Genomic DNA, 23,689 nt, shown 5'->3' on the forward strand with positions numbered 1-23,689 from the left:
TTTTTTACTGAGCGAACAGGAACTATAGAGAGGTTGACAATGGAGAATTCCTATAACATAACGGACAACAACAAAGTTGACACAACGTTACTGTCAACTAAACAGTTGACACCATAACCGATAGACCTTTATAATTTGAACCAATCGGTGAAAATGTGTTACCATAAGCTCCTCTGAGCTTAATACAACCCAGGTAAAACTGCTCTGGGTGGGCGTCCAGTGCCCCCTATGGATTCAAAGAAAAGGATTTACCTGGTAAGTACCAAAATCCTATTTTCTTTTTCATCCACTAGGGGTCACTGGAGTACTCTTGGGACTTACCAAAGCTTCCCTCGTGGGCGGGAGAGCTGTTTGACACCTGTAACAGTAAGCGGCCAAAGCTAGATGCTGATGCCGCAAACGTTTCAACACGTGTAAACGCGCACAAACGTGTGCACTGAAGACTATGTAGCCGCGTCGTAGAAGCTCCACGACCAGCTGGTCATGACATTCCCACAGAACCTGTGGGATGAGCTATTACTGACCTAGGCGACTGTAACTTAGCCTTAAGGTAAGCCTGACATGTAGTCAGTTTTATCCAACTGGATAATGTCTGCTGAGAAACTGGCTAACCCCAGTTGGCAGCATCATAGAGAACAAACAACGTATCCGTATTACAAACTGTAGACGTTCGGGACATATAAACGCGTAATGCGCGTACCACATTCAGAATTATAGAATGTGTTGTCAACACAGGAAACACTATTGTTTATTGATGTGAAAAATAAGAAAATCGGAATTCGTCCGAAGTTCCGCTCTGTCATGAGGAAACCCAAATACGGTGGCTTGGAATACAAGGCACCGAAATGTGAAAACAAAACCACTTGCCGAAGCTAAGGCTAAAAGAAAAAACGTTTTCCAAGTGAGAAACTTAATCCCCATTTGTTGTAAGGATTCAAAATATGAAAACTAAGAAATCTGAACCCAGCTTCAAGTCGCATGGCGCTGTAGGTGGGATAAATGGAGGCTGCACTCTGATGACACCTTGTAGAAAGGTGTGTACCGACGCAATAGAGTCAAACGTCTTTGAAAATAACTTGACCACACAGATACCTGCACCCTCAGTGTAGATAAACGCAGTTCTCCATCCCACCCCGTCTGTAAACGAACAGAATACGGGTAACTTGAAAGATGTCGGAAATTTCCGAGCTTCACACCCACCTATATAGGCACACCAAATTTTGCAACAATGAGCTGCCGTAAGCGGCTTTCTAGCTCGTAACATGGTTGGTATAACCAATACTGTAATGCCCTATGTTTTTTCTTAAGAGGGCGGTCTGAACCACCACCCCATCAACCGCAGCACATAGGTAAATAGGGGTAAAAGAACGGTCCCTGTTGTAACAGGTTGGACGTATTATGAGCGGGCAAAGATCGTGTGCGAGTATTCCTTGGAGATTCGAGAAGCAAGCTCTCCGAAACCCATGAGATATCACTAGTATGACTGTGACGAACTGTCTTATGATCCGTTTTAGCAACGGAGAGAGCAGCGGAAAACGGTGGAGCCAGATACACGAGGCTGTATGACCACACGAATGTGAGAGCCTCCACCGCCACTGCCCTTGTGATCTGTCGTTCTGTACACATACTGAGCGTTTGTAATTGTGGCGAGATGCCATCATGTACACCTGAGGGTAACCCCACCTGTGAATCCACAAGTGAAACACCTCTGGATTTAATGCCCAGTTTTCTGGATGAAAATCCGACGGGTGAGATCATCTGTCTAACAGATGTCCACTCCCAGAATGAACCCCGTCGACAACATCACCTAATGGTGTTCTGGGCAATTGAGGATTCGAGCTACCTCCCGCATTGCCATGCGGCTTCTCGGTCCTCCCTGGTTGTTGTGTATGCAACTCCCGTTGCGTCGTCCGACTGCACTTGGACAGACTGAAAGCGAAGCATGTAGTGCATTGTAAATTGCACGGAGTTCCAGGACATTTATAGACAGCAATCTGTCGTGATCCGTTTTAGAACCCCTGTCGCTGACCTTTTTAACTACAACTCCTCAACCTCTGAGACTCTCGTCCAGAGTATATACACCCTCGCCCCCCTGTGGGAAATGCGAGTGAAAACCCGGCGAACTAAAGCGCTTTGAAAACACATCATTGTTCCTAATAGGCGAATACACCAATATACCGCTAGTGTGCGTGGCTTTTGCACTAATTGTACTAGATGGTATATTTGTTCTTTCTGGTGTAGTAGGTAAATCTCTTTGATTTACCGTATTTATAATCATACCTAGGAATTGAAGTCGTTCAGACGGAATTATATTTTGAACTTGACCTGCCACCGTGGTGTACGTTAGTAGCGCAATTAAGAGGAACCTCTGTTGAGACAGAGTTCTTATGAGCAGATCGTCTAAGTATGGAACGATTGTCACCGCCAGGGCTCTGAGATGAGCTATCATCACCAACATCACTTTGGTGAATACCCGAGGCGTTGACAAGAGGCCAAACGGTAGAACCTGAAATGGTTAATAGTTGTGGCGTATTGCAAAACGCAAGAACCTGTGATGCGATGACCAACCCGGAATGGGTAAATACGCATTGTGAAGATCAAGCGCAATCATGCAATCTTGTGGCTCCAAATATGCAAGTACTAACCGCAGTAAATCCATTTTCAAACTGTAGTAAGTGACTTGCTGATTGAGACTGCGACGGAGCCCTCCGGCTTCGTTACCCCAAACAGAGGGGAATAAGTAACCCTGACTCTGTTGGTGTACCAGGCCTGGAAATAAAAAACAGCTGAAACCAGCAGAGACAGAATGGCAACCTGCCAAAACGCCTAATTTCGTCCGACATAGGCAGTCTTGTCTTTTAAACTGTAAATAGCGGATACATCCATGAGTGGAAGTCTGGATGTAAAGGCGCGCTTCCACAATTGGAAAATCGAAATGGCCTAAGAGGCCGTCAAGCCACTGGCTTGTTGACTTTAGCACCCTGGCGTTACAAGTCGTGACTGTTTTTGTACCACAGCCTTGAAAAGACTGAAGTCTAAAGGGATTAAACGTCGGGCCAAAGTATTTCCGTTTTGATACCGGAGGCGGCAATGGTCTGAATATCAAATTTAGGACCAAACAACTTCTGGCCTTGTTGTGCTGAAACTAGCGACGATGAAAAGCGAGAATCGAGGTAACAGGCGTCAGCAGAAGCTTTACAGAGATACTCTGCAGATTCTCATTAACGATAAGTCTAACGTGATCGTCATTGTTTCCATACATAGAGCGCCTAGTGACCCAAATGTATCTTGGGTCTTTATAATGTTTGTCACAGACGAATTCACCAATGGCGGATTGTCCCATTTAGATGTGGAAACGGGTAAATAGAGTTAAATGTTAGTCAGATATTCTAAATAATAACTCATTGAAGATTTATTAAATTCGACGGATTAGATGTTAGAGTCTACTTAGTCTCTGTAAAAATTGAGACACTGACTCACTGGTCATTAGCAATGTATGGTTGTCAAAACCCCGCACTATCTGACTGCTGGTCTAATGTTCCCTTCTCACTCGTAGTTATCGCTGTGAGGTTTGACATATAATTGTCAGACTGCATTAAGTTATAAGACCAGTTAAATTAACACCCTGGTACCCAAAGGGAAATTGGACCTTTGGAAAGACTGAGACTCCTTCGTTAGAGCTGGCGGAGTAACTTCCGAGACTCCTATCTTACCGCTCCCGTCGAGCGGATTTGAATTGCCAATGCTTAACATAGGATCTGGGACTGACCCGGCTTCCGGAGTGGAAACCTACAAACCAACTGAATCTGTGGTAGATTTATGTACAGACATTGTAGTAAACCTTATATTTAGTCTGTGTTGGAGCCTTACCCCTTATACAGACAGACACCACAATAGCCAAAGGACAGACACTTGCACGACTCAGTAAAATGTGTACTTAAGGTGTATGTATATATATATATATATATATATATATATATATATATATATATATATATATATATATATATATTTATGGCTAAATACAGTTCACATGGCTAGCCTATGTGAAACCTGACCCAAAATTCCCACTAACACCCCTGCGCCTCCGGTGGCGTAGAGATGTAGGGCAGGAATGTTCTGGAATTACCACTGGAAGAAACAGGAAACATGATTAAAATGGCCCCCATGCCATGCTTACACTGAAACTCACAGGAGAAGTCACAATACCTGCTGCCACTGATAATCACAGTCTAGTATACACTGATAATCACAGTCTAGTTTTCACTGATACTCGCATGCAGGTTACAATACAATCACAGGCAGGTCACATTTAATATAAGCTCTGCCTGCAGTTAATTATGTATTAATATCTTCTATAGATATGGCAGCCTGTTAATATTAATAACTTCTATAGATATGGCAGCCTGTTAATATATATATAGGCTCAACAGCCTATTACACCGTGATTTTCCCCTTGCAGCATCTGGCAGCTGCAGCCACGCAGTAATCAGCCAGGTCCCCCATCCCCCCCCCCTTCCCTGTACTCCCTGTAGCGCTGTGTCTCAGCGGGGAGCCGGGAAGCTCATTGCAGGGAGGCGAGGTACCATAGTCCAGAGCAGCAGAGATCGGCTGGCCGGAGCGCGGCGTCGCTAGGCAAGCTGCGCGGGTCTGTCTCTGAGAGCACCGCTGACAGAGCGAAGCTGCGGCGGGTCTCCCTCTGTGCGGCGGGTCTCCCTGTGTGAGCACCGCTGGCGGTTGTGGCGGGCGGCGCGTTGGCGGGAGGACGGATCGCCTGTTGGGGGACGGAGCGTGGGGCGTCGGAGCGGCAGACGGGGCACTGGAGCGGCTATCACGGTAGTGAGCGGTCGGCTTTACCCACGGACCCCACACAGCGGGGCGGCAGCCTGCGCTGACCGCCCCGTTTCCCCAGCATACCTTTTGTAGGAAGGTCTGCGACGTCCGGTCATGGCTGCGACGGGGCTTCTATCTGTAAGCTCCGTCCAGCTCCTCAGATCATGGCTGCGACGGGGCTTCTATGTGTAAGCTCCGTCCAGCTGTTGCAGGAGACAGTGGGCTGCCTGTGGCTGTGAGGGTGCTCTTTGTGAGGACCGACACGCCATGCGCTGCCTTGCAGCGGCACCATCCCGGACCCATGTTTTTCCAGAAACTGGGAAGGGATGTGCTAAGTGTAAAAATTAAAAAGTAAAAGTAAAAATGAAAAAATTAATAAAATCTTCCACAAAGTGTGGGAACTCCCACAAGCCGATGTTAGTGCTGTGAGCACGGAAAAAACACTGGGGTAGTACACTGAGGTACTCTGGGATATGGAGGAGTGGAGAGTTCTAAATTTAAATATTCAGTGCCTTTGTTTCTGCTAAGCCGCCCATATCCAAGAGTACTCCAGTGACCCCTAGTGGATGAAAAAGAAACATTAAAATGTGCAATATTGAAGGCAACAGACCTTTGTATCAAAACTGTTAGGAAAAACACAAGGAAAAGGAAGCCAGTGTGGTTTGCAAAAGAAGTAGCAAATATTGTGAGAGCAAAAAAGATGGCTTTTAGGAAATATAAGCAGACACAAAATAAAGAAGACAAAAAGATATATCTTGTTAGACAGAAGGAGACAAAGAAGGTAATCAGATGTGCAAAGGCACAAGCTGAGGAGAAAACGGCCCAGTCAGTGGGTAAAGGAGGCAAAACTTTTTTTTAGGTATATAAGCGAAAGGAGAAAAACAAAAGGCGGAATTATAAAACTAAAGACGGACACTGGGAGTCTTGTTAAAGGAGACAATTTAATAGCAGATCTTAATGATTATTTTTGCTCAGTATTTACTACTGAAAGAGAGGGGAAGGGGCCACAGTTAAGTTGCAGGGATATTCAGGAAAATGAAACAAGTACATTTACAGAGGAGAAGGTCCTAACAGAACTCAAAGCTGAAAGTGGACAAATCTATGGGGCCAGATGGGATACATCCAAGGATACTAAAAGAACTTAAAGAAGTGCTGGTAGCACCATTGACAGAATTATTCAACCAGTCATTAGCTACAGGAGTAATTCCAGGGGACTGGAAAAGAGCAAACGTAGTCCCACTGCACAAAAGTGGAAGCAAGGAAGAGGCAAACTACAGACCAGTGAGTCTTACATCAGTAGTAGGGAAATTGATGGAAACACTCTTAAAAGAAATAGTTGTAGATTATCTCAAATCCGGCAATTTACTGGATCCCAAACAGCATGGATTCACTGGGGGGAGATCATGTCAAACAAATCTTATTGACTTTTTTGATTGTGTGACTAAAGTGATGGATAAAGGTGGAGCCATGGATATAGCTTATCTAGACTTTAGTAAGGCTTTTGACACAGTTCCACATCGCAGACTGCTAAATAAACTTGAAAGTTTGGGATTGGATATTAGGATTATTGAATGGATAAGATCTTGGTTGAAGGATAGAAAACAGAGTTGTGGTAAATGGAGTGCATTCACAGGAGGGAAATGTTACCAGTGGAGTACCCCAGGGATCTGTACTTGGACCAGTGCTTTTTAATATCTTTATTGGCGACATTGCAAATGGCATTAAAGGGAAAGTATGCCTTTTTGCAGATGACACAAAGGTATGCAACAGGTTAGACACACCAGGTGGGGTAAAACAAAATGATTGAGGATCTAGGTAGACTAGAGGAATGGTCAAGAGTCTGGCAATTACAGTTTAATGCCAAAAAATGCAAAATCATGCACTTGGGTCTCAAAAATCCTAAAGCTAAATACAGTATTAATGGCACTATACTGGAAACTACTGAGGAGGAAAGGGATCTAGGAGTCACTATTTCAGATGACTTAAAGGCAGGTAAGCAATGTAACAAGGCAATGAGGAAGGCTAGTCAGATGCTTGGCTGCATTGGGAGAGAAATCAGCAGCAGAAAGAAAGTAGTAATAATGCCACTGTATAGGTCATTGGTACGGCCTCATCTAGAATACTGTATTCAGTTCTGGAGGCCATATCTTCAAAAGGATATTAATACATTAGAAACTGTACAAAGGAGGCCAACTAAAATGGTGCATGGCCTACATCACAAAACATACCCAGAAAGACTAAGAAATCTCAATATGTATAGTTTGGAGCAGAGAAGGGAAAGGGGGGACATGATAGAAACTTTCAAATATATCAAGGGTTTTAACAAAGTCCAGGAGGGAAACATTCTCCAAATGAAGAGAAGCAATAGGACACAAGGACATGCACTGAGACTGGAGGTTCAGGGGAAATTTGCGGAAAAATTATTTCACAGAAAGGGTAGTGGACAAGTGGAATAGCCTCCAATCAGAGGTGGTAGAGGCTAAGACAGTAGAGCAATTTAAACATGCATGGGATAGACATAAGGATATCCTTACAAAGAAATAAGGATCAAATAAGGTTAGAGATAAAAATAATATTAAAAAAAAAAAAAAAAAAAAGAGGGGGCAGACTAGATGGGCCAAGTGGTTCTTATCTGCCGACAAATTCTATGTTTCTATGTTTAATATGGGGTTGTAGCTGTCACAAGCAGGGAGTGACCAGTTCCTGACAAATGTTTTGCAGCATGCTTCTCCATAGCTTTGTGATTTTCCTCATTCTCCCATCATCAACTTGATCTTGGAAATAACTGGATTCTTTTATATCCCACTACTGTACTCTACCTTACAACAAAGAAATCCCATAGACTTTTTGAAAGCTCTATGTGGACCATGGCTATGGATGCATCCAAGAAAACTAAAAAAAAAAGGTAATACTACATAACTAGTGCCTCATTTTTTGGGGTCAATCACTTTAATTGCTGGCAGGTGCCTATTACCTTAGAATATGGTATCAAATATGATTAACTCTACACCACTATAGCCCCACTGTAAAAGAGCGTGCACATTTACGCAACCAGGGTATTGTAGATTTCATTTTTGCCTAAATAGTCTGGTTTGCACTTGCATTTTGTTGTTTGCAAGCTCACGTTAAGAGGAGAATATAGGACCTTATTCAGTAATGATAGCAAAATTTGCAAATCACAATCTGGCAGATTAGTGAACGACTGCACATGTGTGAATAATAGCGACAGAACACACATCGTGATTGCAATGCAACCGCTGTTTGACCGACAGGAAGCTAACGTTTCTGGGTGGAAAGTGAAACCTGACGTTTTCTGGGTTTGTCTGAAAAAACGCAGGGGTGCCTAGGAAGGCCTTTGATGTCAGCAACAACCACAATTGCAAGAATTGTGGGCGACCTTGCCTGGCGCGAATAGGAAATTTTTTCGATGTTCTGGGAATTGCACATGGTTTTGCGATCAGACTGCATATTGGGATGAATTCACAATTTCTGCAATTTTTTTTGCAATTTCTGGGCAGCAACTATTGGACTGCAGCAACTGCTTTTTAGCAGAAATTGCAATCCTTATTGAATAAGGGCCATTATCTTGACTTTCAGGTGCTACCTGTACACCACAAAAACATTTCAATAAAGTTGTACAAAATGTATCTACTGTATGTCAGTGATAAAGATATATAACGTATGTATTTTAAAATCATGCATCACAAGTAAAATATCGTAAATTGTTTTTTTCCCCAAAGATGTGATAAATGGGTGCAACAGAATGTATGAAAAGAGTTCAGAATGGTGGGAAGAAAGGAATATTGATGGGCTCCAATATCTACCTTCTGCTGCAGAGAATCCACAAACCACTGATCGCCCAGGAAATTGCAGGCCATGTCTACGTCACCATTGTACACCAAAATACGGTATTTCTAAAAATAAACACACACACACACTTCTGTCAGGAAGCACCATATTATAACATCATGAAAGTCTAACATACAATGTTCATGAGGAGAATGCATGCATGTCCCCTTCTCCCCACTTCCCTCACCAGAGTGCTAAGCAGCTTCAGGTAGTGGTCTTTCATGGTCTCGTAAACGCGTCCATAGTTTCTGTATACATCAAAGCTGCAGAACATACACATTTTAAAATTAGTTTTTTTTAAAGAAAAAGTAAAGCTAGAAATGTAAGAGTGTGCCGTTAGAATGTTATATGGTGAAACCATTTCCTAATAAATATCACAGAGTATGAAACGGATTTAGTAGATCAGCATATAAGAACCTGGGGAGGGGAGGCAGGAAATATGTACCTATGAAGGGTAAGTGGAGTTGGCATACTATTCTGGCTGCTGCCTATATTCAAGCAGGGACTATTTTTTCTAATTCACAATTATATCATTGCATGCAAACCCAATAGAATTCACTACGTGCCTCCCAAGACAAAAAATAATCTGTCCAGAGTGTTAAGTGTTTCTTAGCAGATATAGTATAGAAGTTGGTGCAAAGGGATATGCACTGTGAACTATAGATTTTAGCTGCACCGGTAACGTTTGCGCAGATTCTCATTATCTTTCTACTTCAAGTGTTTCTTAGCAGGAAGAGAACTGATGCCATTACAGGTATCATTAGAAAACAGCACAGCAACAGGATTCTTGTTGATATAACAGGCTTCACAGTCAGCACAATATGTGAAAGGATCAACCTAATCCTTTCCAGGAGGAGAGAACATTTCTTATTACAATCATACTATAGGTTTAAGGTTTGCAAAAAAACAACAACAAAAAAAACACAGCCTCTATACTACGTTTAGTCTTCTTGACTACATATAGAGCTACAAACCGATTCTCCAATTTTTATCTTTACAAGACATGCTAAGTACAGCTAGCACAGATGGGAGACCCATTTTCAGCATTCCCCTTTATGTTCTCACATCATATGTTAATATAAAATGACAATGAATATTAGGGGGACAAAAAATAAGAATTTACTTACCGATAATTCTATTTCTCGTAGTCCGTAGTGGATGCTGGGGACTCCGTAAGGACCATGGGGAATAGCGGCTCCGCAGGAGACTGGGCACATCTAAAGAAAGCTTTAGGACTATCTGGTGTGCACTGGCTCCTCCCCCTATGACCCTCCTCCAAGCCTCAGTTAGGATACTGTGCCCGGACGAGCGTACACAATAAGGAAGGATTTTGAATCCCGGGTAAGACTCATACCAGCCACACCAATCACACTGTACAACTTGTGATCTGAACCCAGTTAACAGCATGATAACAGAGGAGCCTCTAGAAAAGATGGCTCACTACAGCAATAACCCGATTTTTTGGTAACAATAACTATGTACCAGTATTGCAGACAATCCGCACTTGGGATGGGCGCCCAGCATCCACTACGGACTACGAGAAATAGAATTATCGGTAAGTAAATTCTTATTTTCTCTAACGTCCTAAGTGGATGCTGGGGACTCCGTAAGGACCATGGGGATTATACCAAAGCTCCCAAACGGGCGGGAGAGTGCGGATGACTCTGCAGCACCAAATGAGAGAACTCCAGGTCCTCCTCAGCCAGGGTATCAAATTTGTAGAATTTTACAAACGTATTTGCTCCTGACCAAGTAGCTGCTCGGCAAAGTTGTAAAGCCGAGACCCCTCGGGCAGCCGCCCAAGATGAGCCCACCTTCCTAGTGGAGTGGGCATTTACAGATTTTTGGCTGTGGCAGGCCTGCCACAGAATGTGCAAGCTGAATTGTACTACAAATCCAACGAGCAATAGTCTGCTTAGAAGCAGGAGCACCCAGCTTGTTGGGTGCATACAGGATAACAGCGAGTCAGATTTCCTGACTCCAGCCGTCCTGGAAACATATTTTCAGGGCCCTGACAATGTCTAGCAACTTGGAGTCCTCCAAGTCCCTAGTAGCCGCAGGCACCACAATAGGTTGGTTCAGGTGAAACGCTGAAACCACCTTAGGGAGAAACTGAGGACGAGTCCTCAATTCCGCCCTGTCAGAATGGAAAATCAGAACAGGACTTTTACAGGATAAAGCCGCCAATTCTGACACACGCCTGGCCCAGGCCAGGGCCAACAGCATGACCACTTTCCATGTGAGATATTTTAACTCCACAGATTTAAGTGGTTCAAACCAATGTGACTTTTGGAACCCAAAAACTACATTGAGATCCCAAAGTGCCACTGGAGGCACAAAAGGAGGCTGTATATGCAGTACCCCTTTTACAAACGTCTGAACTTCAGGGACTGAAGCTAGTTCTTTTTGGAAGAAAACTGACAGGGCCGAAATTTGAACCTTAATGGACCCCAATTTCAGGCCCATAGACACTCCTGTTTGCAGGAAATGTAGGAATCGACCCAGTTGAATTTCCTCAGTCGGGCCTTACTGGCCTCGCACCACGCAACATATTTTCGCCAAATGCGGTGATAATGTTTTGCGGTTACATCCTTCCTGGCTTTGATCAGGATAGGGATGACTTCATCCGGAATGCCTTTTTTCCTTCAGGATCCGGCGTTCAACCGCCCTGCTGTCAAACGCAGCCGCGGTAAGTCTTGGAACAGACAGGGTCCTTGCTGGAGCAGGTCCCTTCTTAGAGGTAGAGGCCACGGATCCTCCGTGAGCATCTCTTGAAGTTACGGTTACCAAGTCCTTCTTGGCCAATCCGGAGCCACAAATATAGTGCTTACTCCTCTCCATCTTATCAATCTCAGTACCTTGGGTATGAGAGGCAGAGGAGGGAACACATACACTGACTGGTACACCCACGGTGTTACCAGAGCGTCTACAGCTATTGCCTGTTGGTCCCTTGACCTGGCGCAATACCTGTCGAGTTTTTCCCAACGGTTTATAATTATGTGGAAGACTTCTGGGTGAAGTCCCCACTCTCCCGGGTGGAGGTCGTGCTGAGGAAGTCTGCTTCCCAGTTGTCCACTCCCGGAATGAATACTGCTGACAGTGCTATCACATGATTTTCCGCCCCGCGAAGAATCCTTGCAGCTTCTGCCATTGCCCTCCTGCTTCTTGTGCCACCCTGTCTGTTTACGTGGGTGACTGCCGTGATGTTGTCCGACTGGATCAACACCGGCTGACCTTGAAGCAGAGGTCTTGCTAAGCTTAGAGCATTGTAAATGTCCCTTAGCTTCAGGATATTTATGTGAAGTGATGTCTCCAGGCTTGACCATAAGCCCTGGATATTCCTTCCCTGTGTGACTGCTCCCCAGCCTCGCAGGCTGGCATCCGTGGTCACCAGGACCCAGTCCTGAATGCCGAATCTGAGACCCTCTAGAAGATGAGCACTCTGCAACCACCACAGGAGGGACACCCTTGTCCTTGGTGACAGGGTTATCCGCTGATGCATCTGAAGATGCGACCCGGACCATTTATCCAGCCGGTCCCACTGGAAAGTTCTTGCGTGGAATCTGCCGAATGGGATTGCTTCGTAGGAAGCCACCATTTTACCCAGAACCCTTGTGCATTGATGCACTGAGACTTGGCTCGGTTTTAGGAGGTTCCTGACTAGCTCTGATAACTCCCTGGCTTTCTCCTCCGGGAGAAACACCTTTTTCTGGACTGTGTCCAGGATCATCCCTAGGAACAGAAGACAAATCGTCGGAACCAGCTGCGATTTTGGAATATTGAGAATCCAATCGTGCTGCCGCAACACTACCTGAGATAGTGCTACACCGACCTCCAACTGTTCCCTGGATCTTACCCTTATCAGGGAATCGTCCAAGTAAGGGATAACTAAAATTCCCTTCCTTCGAAGGAATATCATCATTTCGGCCATTACCTTGGTAAAGACCCGGGGTGCCGTGGACCATCCATACGGCAGCTTCTGAACTGATAGTGACAGTTCTGTACCATAAACCTGAGGTACCCTTGGTGAGAAGGGTAAATTTTGACATGAAGGTAAGCATCCTTGATGTCCCGAGACATCATGTAGTCCCTTTCTTCCAGGTTCGCAATCACTGCTCTGAGTGACTCAATCTTGAATTTGAACCTCTGTATGTAAGTGTTCAAAGATTTTAGATTTAGAATCGGTCTCACCGAGCCGTCCGGCTTCGGTACCACAACAGTGTGGAATAATACCCCGTTCCCTGTTGCAGGAGGGGTACCTTGATAATCACCTGCTGGGAATACAGCTTGTGAATGGCTTCCAAAACTGTCTCCCTGTCAGAAGGAGACATCGGTAAAGCCGACTTTAGGAAACGGCGAGGGGGAGACGTCTCGAATTCTAATTTGTACCCCTGAGATATCACCTGAAGGATCCAGGGGTCTACTTGCGAGTGAGCCCACTGCGCGCTGAAATTCATTGAGACGGGCCCCCCACCGTGCCTGATTCTGCTTGTAAAGCCCCAGCGTCATACTGAGGGCTTGGCAGAGGCGGGAGAGGGTTTCTGTTCCTGGGAACTGGCTGATTTCTGCAGCCTTTTTCCTCTCCCTCTGTCACGGGGCAGAAATGAGGAATCTTTTGCCCGCTTGTCCACGAAAAGACTGCGCCTGATAATACGGCGTCTTCTCATGTTGAGAGGCGACCTGGGGTACAAACGTGGATTTCCCAGCTGTTGCCGTGGCCACCAGGTCTGAAAGACCGACCCCAAATAACTCCTCCCTTTAATAAGGCAATACTTCCAAATGCCGTTTGGAATACGCATCACCTGACCACTGACGTGTCCATAACCCTCTACTGGTAGAAATGGACAACGCGCTTAGACTTGATGCCAGTCGGCAAATATTCCGCTGTGCATCACGCATATATAGAAATGCATCTTTTAAATGCTCTATAGGCAAAAATATACTGTCCCTATCTAGGGTATCAATATTTTCAGTCAGGGAATCTGACCACGCCAACCCAGCACTGCACATCCAGGCTGAGGCGATTGCTGGTCGCAGTATAACACCAGTATGTGTGTAAATACATTTTAGGATACCCTCCTGCTTTCTATCAGCAGGATCCTTAAGGGCGGCCATCTCAGGAGAGGGTAGAGCCCTTACAAGCATGTGAGCGCTTTATCCCCCCTAGGGGGTGTTTCCCAACGCACCCTAACCTCTGGCGGGAAAGGATATAATGCCAATAACATTTTAGAAATTATCAGTTGTTATCGGGGGAAAACCACGCATCATCACACACCTCATTTAATTTCTCAGATTCAGGAAAACTACAGGTAGTTTTTCCTCACCGAACATAATACCCCTTTTTGGTGGTACTCGTATTATCAGAAATGTGTAATAACATTTTTCATTGCCTCAATCATGTAACGTGTGGCCTTACTGGAAGTCACATTTGTCTCTTCACCGTCGACACTGGAGTCAGTATCCATGTCGGCGTCTATATCTGCCATCTGAGGTAACGGGCGCTTTAGAGCCCCTGACGGCCTATGAGACGTCTGGACAGGCACAAGCTGAGTAGCCGGCTGTCTCATGTCAACCACTGTCTTTTATACAGAGCTGACACTGTCACGTATTCCTTCCAACAGTTCATCCACTCAGGTGTCGACCCCCTAGGGGGTGACATCACTATTACAGGCAATCTGCTCCGTCTCCACATCATTTTTCTCCTCATACATGTCGACACAAACGTACCGACATACAGCACACACACAGGGAATGCTCTGATAGAGGACAGGACCCCACTAGCCCTTTGGGGAGACAGAGGGAGAGTTTGCCAGCACACACCAGAGCGATAGATTTTATATATATATATATATATATATATATATAATCTATATATATTCTATATATATATATAATCTATATATATTCTATATATATATATATATATATATATATATATATATATATATATATATATATATATATATATATATATATATATACACATATATACATACATACACACATATATACATACATACACACACACAGGGATAACCTTATATAAGTGTTTTTCCCCTTATAGCTGCTGTATCTTTAATACTGCGCCTAATTTGTGCCCCCCTCTCTTTTTTAACCCTTTCTGTAGTGTAGTGACTGCAGGGGAGAGACAGGGAGCTTCCCCTCCAACGGAGCTGTGAGGGAAAATGGCGCCAGTGTGCTGAGGAGATAGGCTCCGCCCCCTTATCGGCGGCCTTATCTCCCGTTTTTTTATGTATTCTGGCAGGGGTTAAATGCATCCATATAGCCCAGGAGCTATATGTGATGCATTCTTTTGCCATCCAAGGTGTCTATTATTGCGTCTCAGGGCGCTCCCCCCCAGCGCCCTGCACCCTCAGTGACCGGAGTGTGAAGTGTGCTGAGAGCAATGGCGCACAGCTGCAGTGCTGTGCGCTACCTTGTTGAAGACAGGACGTCTTCTGCCGCCGATTTTCCGGACCTCTTCTGCCTTCTGGCTCTGTAAGGGGGCCGGCGGCGCGGCTCTGGGACCCATCCAGGCTGGGCCTGTGATCGTCCCTCTGGAGCTAATGTCCAGTAGCCTAAGAAGCCCAATCCACTCTGCACGCAGGTGAGTTCGCTTCTTCTCCCCTTAGTCCCTCGATGCAGTGAGCCTGTTGCCAGCAGGTCTCACTGAAAATAAAAAACCTAAACTAAAACTTTCACTAAGAAGCTCAGGAGAGCCCCTAGTGTGCACCCTTCTCGTTCGGGCACAGAGATCTAACGGAGGCTTGGAGGAGGGTCATAGGGGGAGGAGCCAGTGCACACCAGATAGTCCTAAAGCTTTCTTTAGATGTGCCCAGTCTCCTGCGGAGCCGCTATTCCCCATGGTCCTTACGGAGTCCCCAGCATCCACTTAGGACGTTAGAGAAACTACTAACATTTAGAGATAATTACTTAATCCATGCAAAACATTTCCATTCTAAGACTCACCTGCAAACCTCCCATTTGTTAACCTCAGGTGAAATATGCAGGGCCTTCCTCACAAACAGGTCATTCAGGTAGGTGCTGGAAGCTGTACTGTTAACACATGGAGGGTCCATTTTAATGGGCTTCTGAAGATCTGCCAGTAAAACCAGCTTCTGCATCAGACAGAATGCACATCAGCATTACGCGACAGCATAGCACACTGAAGTTACTCACTTTCAAGTATTACAAGGCAGAAATGTGAATATAAACCAAGTAACTGAAATAGAAGTACAATAAAACACGGACAAGCCAAGACGGACTGGAAAGAATTTAAATGAAGGAGCAAGACATGCACTGGACCAGGAAGGCGTATGAGGATGCAGGAGGGAATAGGAGTTCTACTCAGCAATTACTCACCTTGTAGAAGGGCATGTGCATTTTAGGTGAAATTAATCCAGGGTAATATAGAACAATGTGGTCTCCTTTATCCCTGTGAAAATCAAAACAAATTTAAAACTTTTATTTCAGAAAATTGGAAACTATCTGGCAATAGCCCCAAGCTCCTCTTAAGGAACAAACAGCTGTATTAGGGATTGGCTATGAATAGATAGGATAGTTTTAGGGGCTTAACCAATATAGGGGGACTTATTGTTGCAGAAATCCAAGCAGGTGGAGTAAAAGTCTTCCTGCGCTTTTCAATATAAGTATGCTTGTACAAGTGACTAACTTTAGGATTTCTTCCATTACATACCAATTTGATAGCATTGCTGCCAACAGTTACAGATAGAGGGGTCTATTCATGAAGCAGTGAGAAGTGAGCTAGTGGAGACGTTGCCCATGGCAGCCAATCAGCATTGAAGTAACATTTATAATTTGCATACTATACAAAGTATGGAGCAGCTGATTGGTTGCCATGGGCAACTTCACCACAGGCTCACTTCTCCACTCTTTTCACTGCTTTATGAATAGACCCCTGAGTGAGAATTGACCAGCAATAAGCAAATATTAAAACATGGGCTCATGAATGGAGACGAGCAGAAGAGTCACCCCACTCCAGTGCTGTATTTTCTGTATGGTCTTAGCTATTTTAAGAACAGCTGGGGGAAAAAGGGGGTCTTTAAGGCATCAACCCCTCCCTCCTACTTTGGTCGTCATCACCACATAAAAAAAACCCTGCAGTTTTGTCAAGATAAATGTGGAGATATGTTGCCTTGTTCAATGACCCTTCAGTTTGTGTTGGGTGGATAAGATACTGCCAGCCCACAAGGAGGACTAATTCCCACTTAAGCATAGATGTTTTATAACGGATGTTGAATAATTACAATTGTTCCAAAAAAAAAAAAAAAAATTTGATATAGCTATACATACCAAAAAATAGGATTTTAATACCTACCGGTAAATCCTTTTTAGTCCGTAGAGGATGCTGTGGTCATCATAGAACCATGGGGTATAGACGAGATCTGCAGGAGACATGGGCACTTTTAAGACTTTGAAAGGGTGTGAACTGGCTCCTCCCTCTATGCCCCTCCTCCAATTACAGGAACTGTGCCCAGGGAGACGGACATTGTTACTAAGGTGAGATACATACCAGCTCACACCTCAAGCATGCTGCACAACGTGGCATTCAACAGAACACAAGCCAACGGCATGAACAATTTCAGCAACAGGCCGACTATAAACGTAACACAACATGTGTGTAACCACAACTACTAACTGCAGATACAGTACGCACTGGGACGGGCGCCCAGCATCCTCTACGGACTAAGAGAAAAGGATTTACCTGTAGGTATTAAAATCCTATTTTCTCATACGTCCTAGAACATGCTGTGGTCCATCATAGAACCATGGGGTTATACCAAAGCTCTAGAATGGGCGGGAGAGTGCGGATGACTGCAGCACCGACTGACCAAACTTAAGGTCTTCATCGGCCAAGGTGTCAAACTTGTAGAACTTTGCAAAAGTGTTTGACCCCGACCAAGTAGCTGCTCGGCAAAGTTGCAATGCCGAGACCCCCCGGGCAGCCGGCCCAGGATGAACCCACCTTTCTAGTAGAATGGGCTTTTACAGATTCCGGTAACTGCAATCCAGCCGTGGAATGAGCCTGCTGAATCGTGTTACAGATCCAGTGTGCAATGGTCTGCTTGGAAGCAGGACACCCAACCTTGTTGGGAGCATACAGGACAAACAGAGCTTCTGTTTTCCTAATCTGAGCCGTTCTGGCGACATACATCTTCAAAGCTCTGACCACATCCAGAAATTTTGACTCAGCGAAAGCATCAGTAGCCACAGGCACCACAATAGTTGGTTCATGTGGAAAGAGGAAACCACCTTCGGCAGAAATTGTTGACGTGTCCTCAATTCAGCTCTATCTTCATGGAAGATCAAATAAGGGCTCTTGTGAGACAAGGCTGCTAATCCAGCCACCTGCCTTGCAGAAGCCAAGGCCAACAGGATGACCACTTTCCAAGTGAGGAATTTCAACTCCACCTTCCGTAAAGGCTCAAACCAATGTGATTGAAGGAACTGCAACACCACATTAAGATCCCATGGCGCAACTGGAGGCACAAATGGAGGTTGGATGGCCTTTCACGAAAGTCTGAACTTCTGGAAGGGAGGCCAATTGTTTCTGAAAGAAAACCGATAAGGCTGAAATCTGTACCTTAATTGAGCCCAATTTTAGGCCCACATCCACACCTGCTTGTAGAAAATGGAGAAAACTTCCTAGCCGAAACTCCTCCGTAGGAGCCCCCTTGGATTCACACCAGGAAACATTTTCTCCAAATACGGTGGCAATGTTTAGACGTTACCCTTTTTCTGGCCTGAATAAGTGTGGGAATTACTTCACTGGGAATACCCTTACGGGCTAGGATTTTGCGCTCAACTGCCATGCCGTCAAACATAGCCACGGTAAGTCCTGATACACGCACGGCCCCTGTTGTAACAGGTCCTCGCGCAGAGGAAGAGGCCAGGGATCTCCTATGAGTAATTCCTGAAGATCTGGATACCAAGCCCTCCTTGGCCAGTCTGTGACAATGAGGATCGTCCGGATCTTTGTTCTTCGGATCTTTACAACTTTTGGAACGAGAGGAAGTGGAGGGAATACATACACAGACTGGAACACCCATGGTGTCACCAGTGCATCCACTGCAATTGCTTGAGGGTCCCTTGACCTGGAATAATATCTCTGAAGTTTCTTGTTGAGCAGAGATGCCATCATGTCTACTTGGGAACTCCCCAACGACTTGTCACCTCTGCGAAGACTTCTTAGCGGAGGCCCCACTCTCCTGGATGGAGATCGTGTCTGCTGAGGAAGTCTACTTCCCAGTTGTCCACTCCTGGAAGGAAGATCGCTGACAGAGCGCTTGTATGCTTTTCCGCCCAGCGGAAAAAAGCCTTGTGGCTTCTGCCATTGCCGCTCTACTTTTCTTTCCGCCCTGACTGTTTATGTACGCTACTGCTGTTACATTGTCCGACTGGATCAGTACAGGCAGATCTCGAAGAAGATGTTCCGCTTGCAGAAGACAGTTGTAAATGGCCCCTAGCTCCAGAACATTTATGTGGAGACAAGTTTCCCGACTTGACCATCTTCCTTGGAAGTTTTCTCCCATTGTGCCTGCCCCCCAGCCTCGGAGACTTGCATCTGAGGTCACTAGGATCCAGTCCTGAAGCCCGAACCTGCGCCCCTCTAGGAGGTGAGCTGTGCAGCCACCACAGGATTATTCTCCGGTGCATGTGTAGGTGGGACCCGGACCACTTGTCCAACAGGTCCCACTGGAACACTCTGGCATGGAACCTGCCAAACTGAATGGCCTCGTAGGCCGCAACCATCTTCCCCAGCAACCGAATGCATTGATGGATTGACACTCTTGCTGGTTTCAGAATTTGTTTTACTAGACTGAAGTTCCAGAGACTTTTCCCCTGGAAGAAAGACTTTGTAGTTCTGTGTCCAATATCATTCCCAAAAACGACAACCGCATAGTCGGAATCAACTGTGATTTTGGCAAGTTTAGGAGCCAACCATGTTGCTGAAGGACTGTCAGGGAGAGTGCAACTTTTTCCACCAACTGGTCCCTGGATCTCGCCTTTATCAGGAGATCGTCCAAGTATGGGATAATCATGACTCCTTGCTTGCGAAGGAGAACCATCATCTCCGCCATCACCATGGTGAAAATCCTCGGAGCAGTGGACAGACCAAACGGCAACGTTTGAAATTGGTAATGACAATCCTGAATTGCAAATCTCAGGTAAGCCTGATGCAGAGGATAAATAGGAACATGTAAGTAGGCATCCTTTATTTCCACCGACACCATAAAATCCCCTTCCTCCAGACTGGAGACCACTGCGTGGAGAGACTCCATCTTGAATTTATTTAGGTAGAAATTTAGGGATTTCAGGTTTAGGATTGGTCTGACCGAGGAGTCCGGCTTTGGGACCACAAACAGGCTTGAATAAAAGCCTTCTCCCTGTTGAGACTGGGGAACCCTGATAACTTGATTTTGACACAACTTTTGTATTGCGTCGCAAGCTACCTCCCTGTCCGGAAGAGAAGCTGGTAAGGCCGATTTGGGGGGGGGGGGGGGGGGGAACGGCAAGGGGGAACGTCTTGAAACTCCAGCTTGTACCCTTGGGATACTATTTGTAAAACCCATGTGTCTAGGTCCAAACGAAACCAAAACTGACGCGTTTGAGACGTGACCCCACCGGTGAGGACTCCCGCATAGGAGCCCCAGCGTCATGCGGTGGAAGTGGCAGAAGCCTGGGAGGACTTCTGCTCCTGGGAGCCTGACAAGGCTGGTGATCGTTTACCTCTTCCCCTTTCTCTAGTAGCAAGGAAGGAAGAACCTCTGCCCTTTCTGTAATTATTGGGCCGAAAGGACTGCATCTGATAGTGATGCGTTTTCTTTTGTTGTGGGGGAACATAAGGCAAAAAAAGAAGAAGACTTACCAGCGGTAGCTGTAGATACCAAGTCATCAAGGCCATCACCAAATAAACCCTTACCTTTATATGGTAGAGATTCCATACTTTTCTTGGAATCAGCATTCCATTGGTGAATCCAAAACGCTCGTCTAGCTGAGACTGCCATGGCATTGGCCTTTGAGCCCAAGAGACCAATATCTCTTGCAGCTTGCTTAAGGTATGCTGCAGCGTCCTTGATATAACCCAGCGTCAAGAGGACGCTATCCCTATCTAGGGTATCTATTTCAGAAGACAAGTTGTCTGCCCACTTTTCGTTCGCACTACTTACCCACACAGACGCAATGACAGGTCTGAGTAGTGTACCTGTGGCCGCCTAAATGGACTCTAACATAGTTTCTTGTTTACGATCCGCAGGATCCTTAAGGGCCGCCGTGTGAGGTGACAGGAGAGCCACCTTTTTAGACAAACGTGACAGGGGGGGGGGGGGTGACTGGAGGGAAATGGATAAGCTACCTTAATTCTTTTGGGAACCTGAAACTTTTTGTCAGGAGCTCCCCCCCCTCCCCCCGTTTGGCACCCTGATACTCGTCAGTGTGAAGGAAGGACCAGCGTCTCTGCAGCCTGATGGAGAGAAAATGGTGCCGAGTGAGCTGTGAGGACAAAGCTCCGCCCCCTTAATGGCGCGCTTCAGTCCCGCTTCTTCTATGATTATACTGGCGGGGGTTTTGGACAGTGCCTCGGCACTAATGTCCCTTTTGCCAGTGTCCACTGAAGATATATTAGCTGCCCAGCCCCCCCCCCCCATGCCCTGCAGTGCTGTGTATATGTGGGAGCTTGGCACGCAGCGTCCGCGCGCTGTGTGGTACCTCAGAGAATGCAGTCACTGAAGTCTTTTCTTCAGCTACTCACCTGTCTTCTGGCTCTGTAAGGTGGTGACGGCAGGCTGCGGGAGCATCTAGGCGTACCCAGCGATCAGCACCCTCAGGAGCGAATTGTGTCCTGTAGCCAGAAGCAGAGCCCTTGAACTCACTGGAAGTTGGTCATAATCCTCTCCCCTAAGTCCCACGAAGCAGGGAGACTGTTGCCAGCAGCCTCCCTGAACATAAAAACCTAACAAAAAGTATTTTTCAGAGAAACTCAGTAGAGCTCCCTGTAGTGCGTCCAGTCTCACTGGGCACAATTCTAAAACTGGAGTCTGGAGGAGGGACATAGAGGAAGGAGAGTGTTCACACCCTTTCAAAGTCTTAAAGTGCCCATGTCTACTGCAGATCCTGTCTATACCCCATGGTCCTATGATGACCCCAGCATCCTCTAGGACGTATGAGAAAAAAAAAAAAAAAAAAAACCACCCCAACATACATACCTGACCTCGCCTGGCGCTCCACCAGAACACTTCTCATACAGATTGTAGATGTTTAATCCTGTACTGTATATATCATGCATGGCTTCTTGTACCTGTACACAAAGATGAGCAAGCACAAAAGTACACCATTATCCAACTAACACCAGCTCTGTTTCCCAAACCCATCACTGGGATTTCTTCCCCCGGGAGCTGAACCTTACCAATAGGGAGCAGTTTGTGTCCTGATTATTGTGGAACTGACAGTTTCCTGCTTGGCAGCAAAACTTCTGTAGCTTTGTCCAAAGGCTGCACATGGATGAAACAGGTAAGGCCATCAAAGGGTCAATTTTATTTGTGTCCTAATACTCACACTGATCTGAACAAGTCAGATACAGCAAATTAAGTGACAGGACAGAGAGTGCACAGTCAGCAGCCAAAGCATAACGGGACATGACAGACAATGGGAGAACTTTACTTACTCACTGCCCAGAATTCCATGGTAATAAGCAAAGAAAATCAGCGAATTGTCGTTAGCCTCATAACTGCTCAGCCCATTACCAACAGCAATTCCCTACAAATGAAATAAGCAATTGTGGAATATAAATATCCATGGCTCATTACAGGTATTTATACACTACTTGAGTATCATTGTACAGTACACAACAAAAAAATGTTAATGAGCCCTTAAGTTAAATAACTCCCAATTGCATTGCCTCATCTAAGGTGACTCACCAAAAAGTCCAGTGTACTAAATTACTGGCTTGATCACCACTCCTGCTGCATTGCTTATCTGTTCACAGCTGCCAGGGGATTTCAGGTTTTTATTCTTCCATTTCGGTCATTTGGTGCAATCAGCATGAACCCAAAACCCCCAAAAGATCACCTCCTAATACATGTTCTGATATCATGACAGCTCCTGGAGAGGTATTACCTAACTGCAGCTTCTTAAAACAGATTAAGAACTTTTTTTTGCCCGCAGAATTCAGTACAGCAATACAATTAAGAGCAAACCAGGTGTACTGTGCACTTAGTAATTGCAGTTTCAAGTTCAGAGGTAACCGCTAGAGAATCAGCAGCTTTGAAAACCTACTTAGTAAATCAAAATACTAATTTGTATAGATCAAGTCTATACATGTGCCAGTGTATTAAATATCTAAATAGTTACTATTAAAGCAAAGCATCAAATATTAAAGTATTTTGCTTAATTGTGGTGCTTATGATCATATTGGATGAATCTGTAAATGGCTCATCTGATCATTAGGGAGGTGTCGCATAGAATAAGTTGCTTTCCCAGCTAGAGAGGAGTAGAAGCATTCATAGGGGTCTATTTATGTAGCAGTGGAAAGCCCTTTATCAGTGATAACAGGGCTTTTCACTACTACCTCCTATTCACAGAAAAGGAGTGGAGAAATCAGATGATTTTTCCAGTAGAGCCCCAGCTCTGCATCAAGACCATTTCTCCATGGGGAGAGAGTCATAGAAGCAAAGAAAGCTTCACTTCTCGCATAACATTTGCCATCTGAGGATGGTGGAGAGAGCCTGCTGAAGGGCGAACACCGATGACTGCCGTCTCCCCTGCCTCCCTTCTGACAAACCCGAGGAGCCCAGGGTATACACATTATGCTGGGTCTTCTCCCCCTGACTTCATGCTGCCCAAGTGCCCTCTCGCTGCGCACTTACCCCCACCGCTATAAGGTGACCAGACATATGCATAGTCATCTCCTCTTTACTGCCCCATTACCCGCTTGATCTGTCCGTACACCCGCTGCTACTATAGCAAGGTGCCCAGACATATGCCAGGT

At 45.5% G+C, this 23,689-nt stretch overlaps 1 protein-coding gene across 1 annotated transcript in view; it reads right to left on the bottom strand.

Annotated features, from left to right (window-relative positions):
- The window catches only part of CTSA (cathepsin A), a 50,582-nt gene that overhangs the window by 3,636 nt on the left and 23,257 nt on the right, over window positions 1-23,689 (bottom strand). Inside the window, exons 7-13 of the mRNA XM_063960478.1 lie at window positions 22,367-22,458; window positions 22,109-22,193; window positions 21,909-22,000; window positions 16,045-16,117; window positions 15,652-15,800; window positions 8,870-8,945; window positions 8,658-8,747 (exon numbers count right to left, since the gene is read on the bottom strand). Coding sequence (XP_063816548.1) covers window positions 8,658-8,747; window positions 8,870-8,945; window positions 15,652-15,800; window positions 16,045-16,117; window positions 21,909-22,000; window positions 22,109-22,193; window positions 22,367-22,458 — 657 coding nt within the window. The remainder of the gene's footprint in view (window positions 1-8,657; window positions 8,748-8,869; window positions 8,946-15,651; window positions 15,801-16,044; window positions 16,118-21,908; window positions 22,001-22,108; window positions 22,194-22,366; window positions 22,459-23,689) is intronic.

This window comes from Pseudophryne corroboree, chromosome 3 (genome assembly GCF_028390025.1).
Source record: "Pseudophryne corroboree isolate aPseCor3 chromosome 3, aPseCor3.hap2, whole genome shotgun sequence".
Taxonomy (NCBI): Eukaryota; Metazoa; Chordata; class Amphibia; order Anura; family Myobatrachidae; genus Pseudophryne; species Pseudophryne corroboree.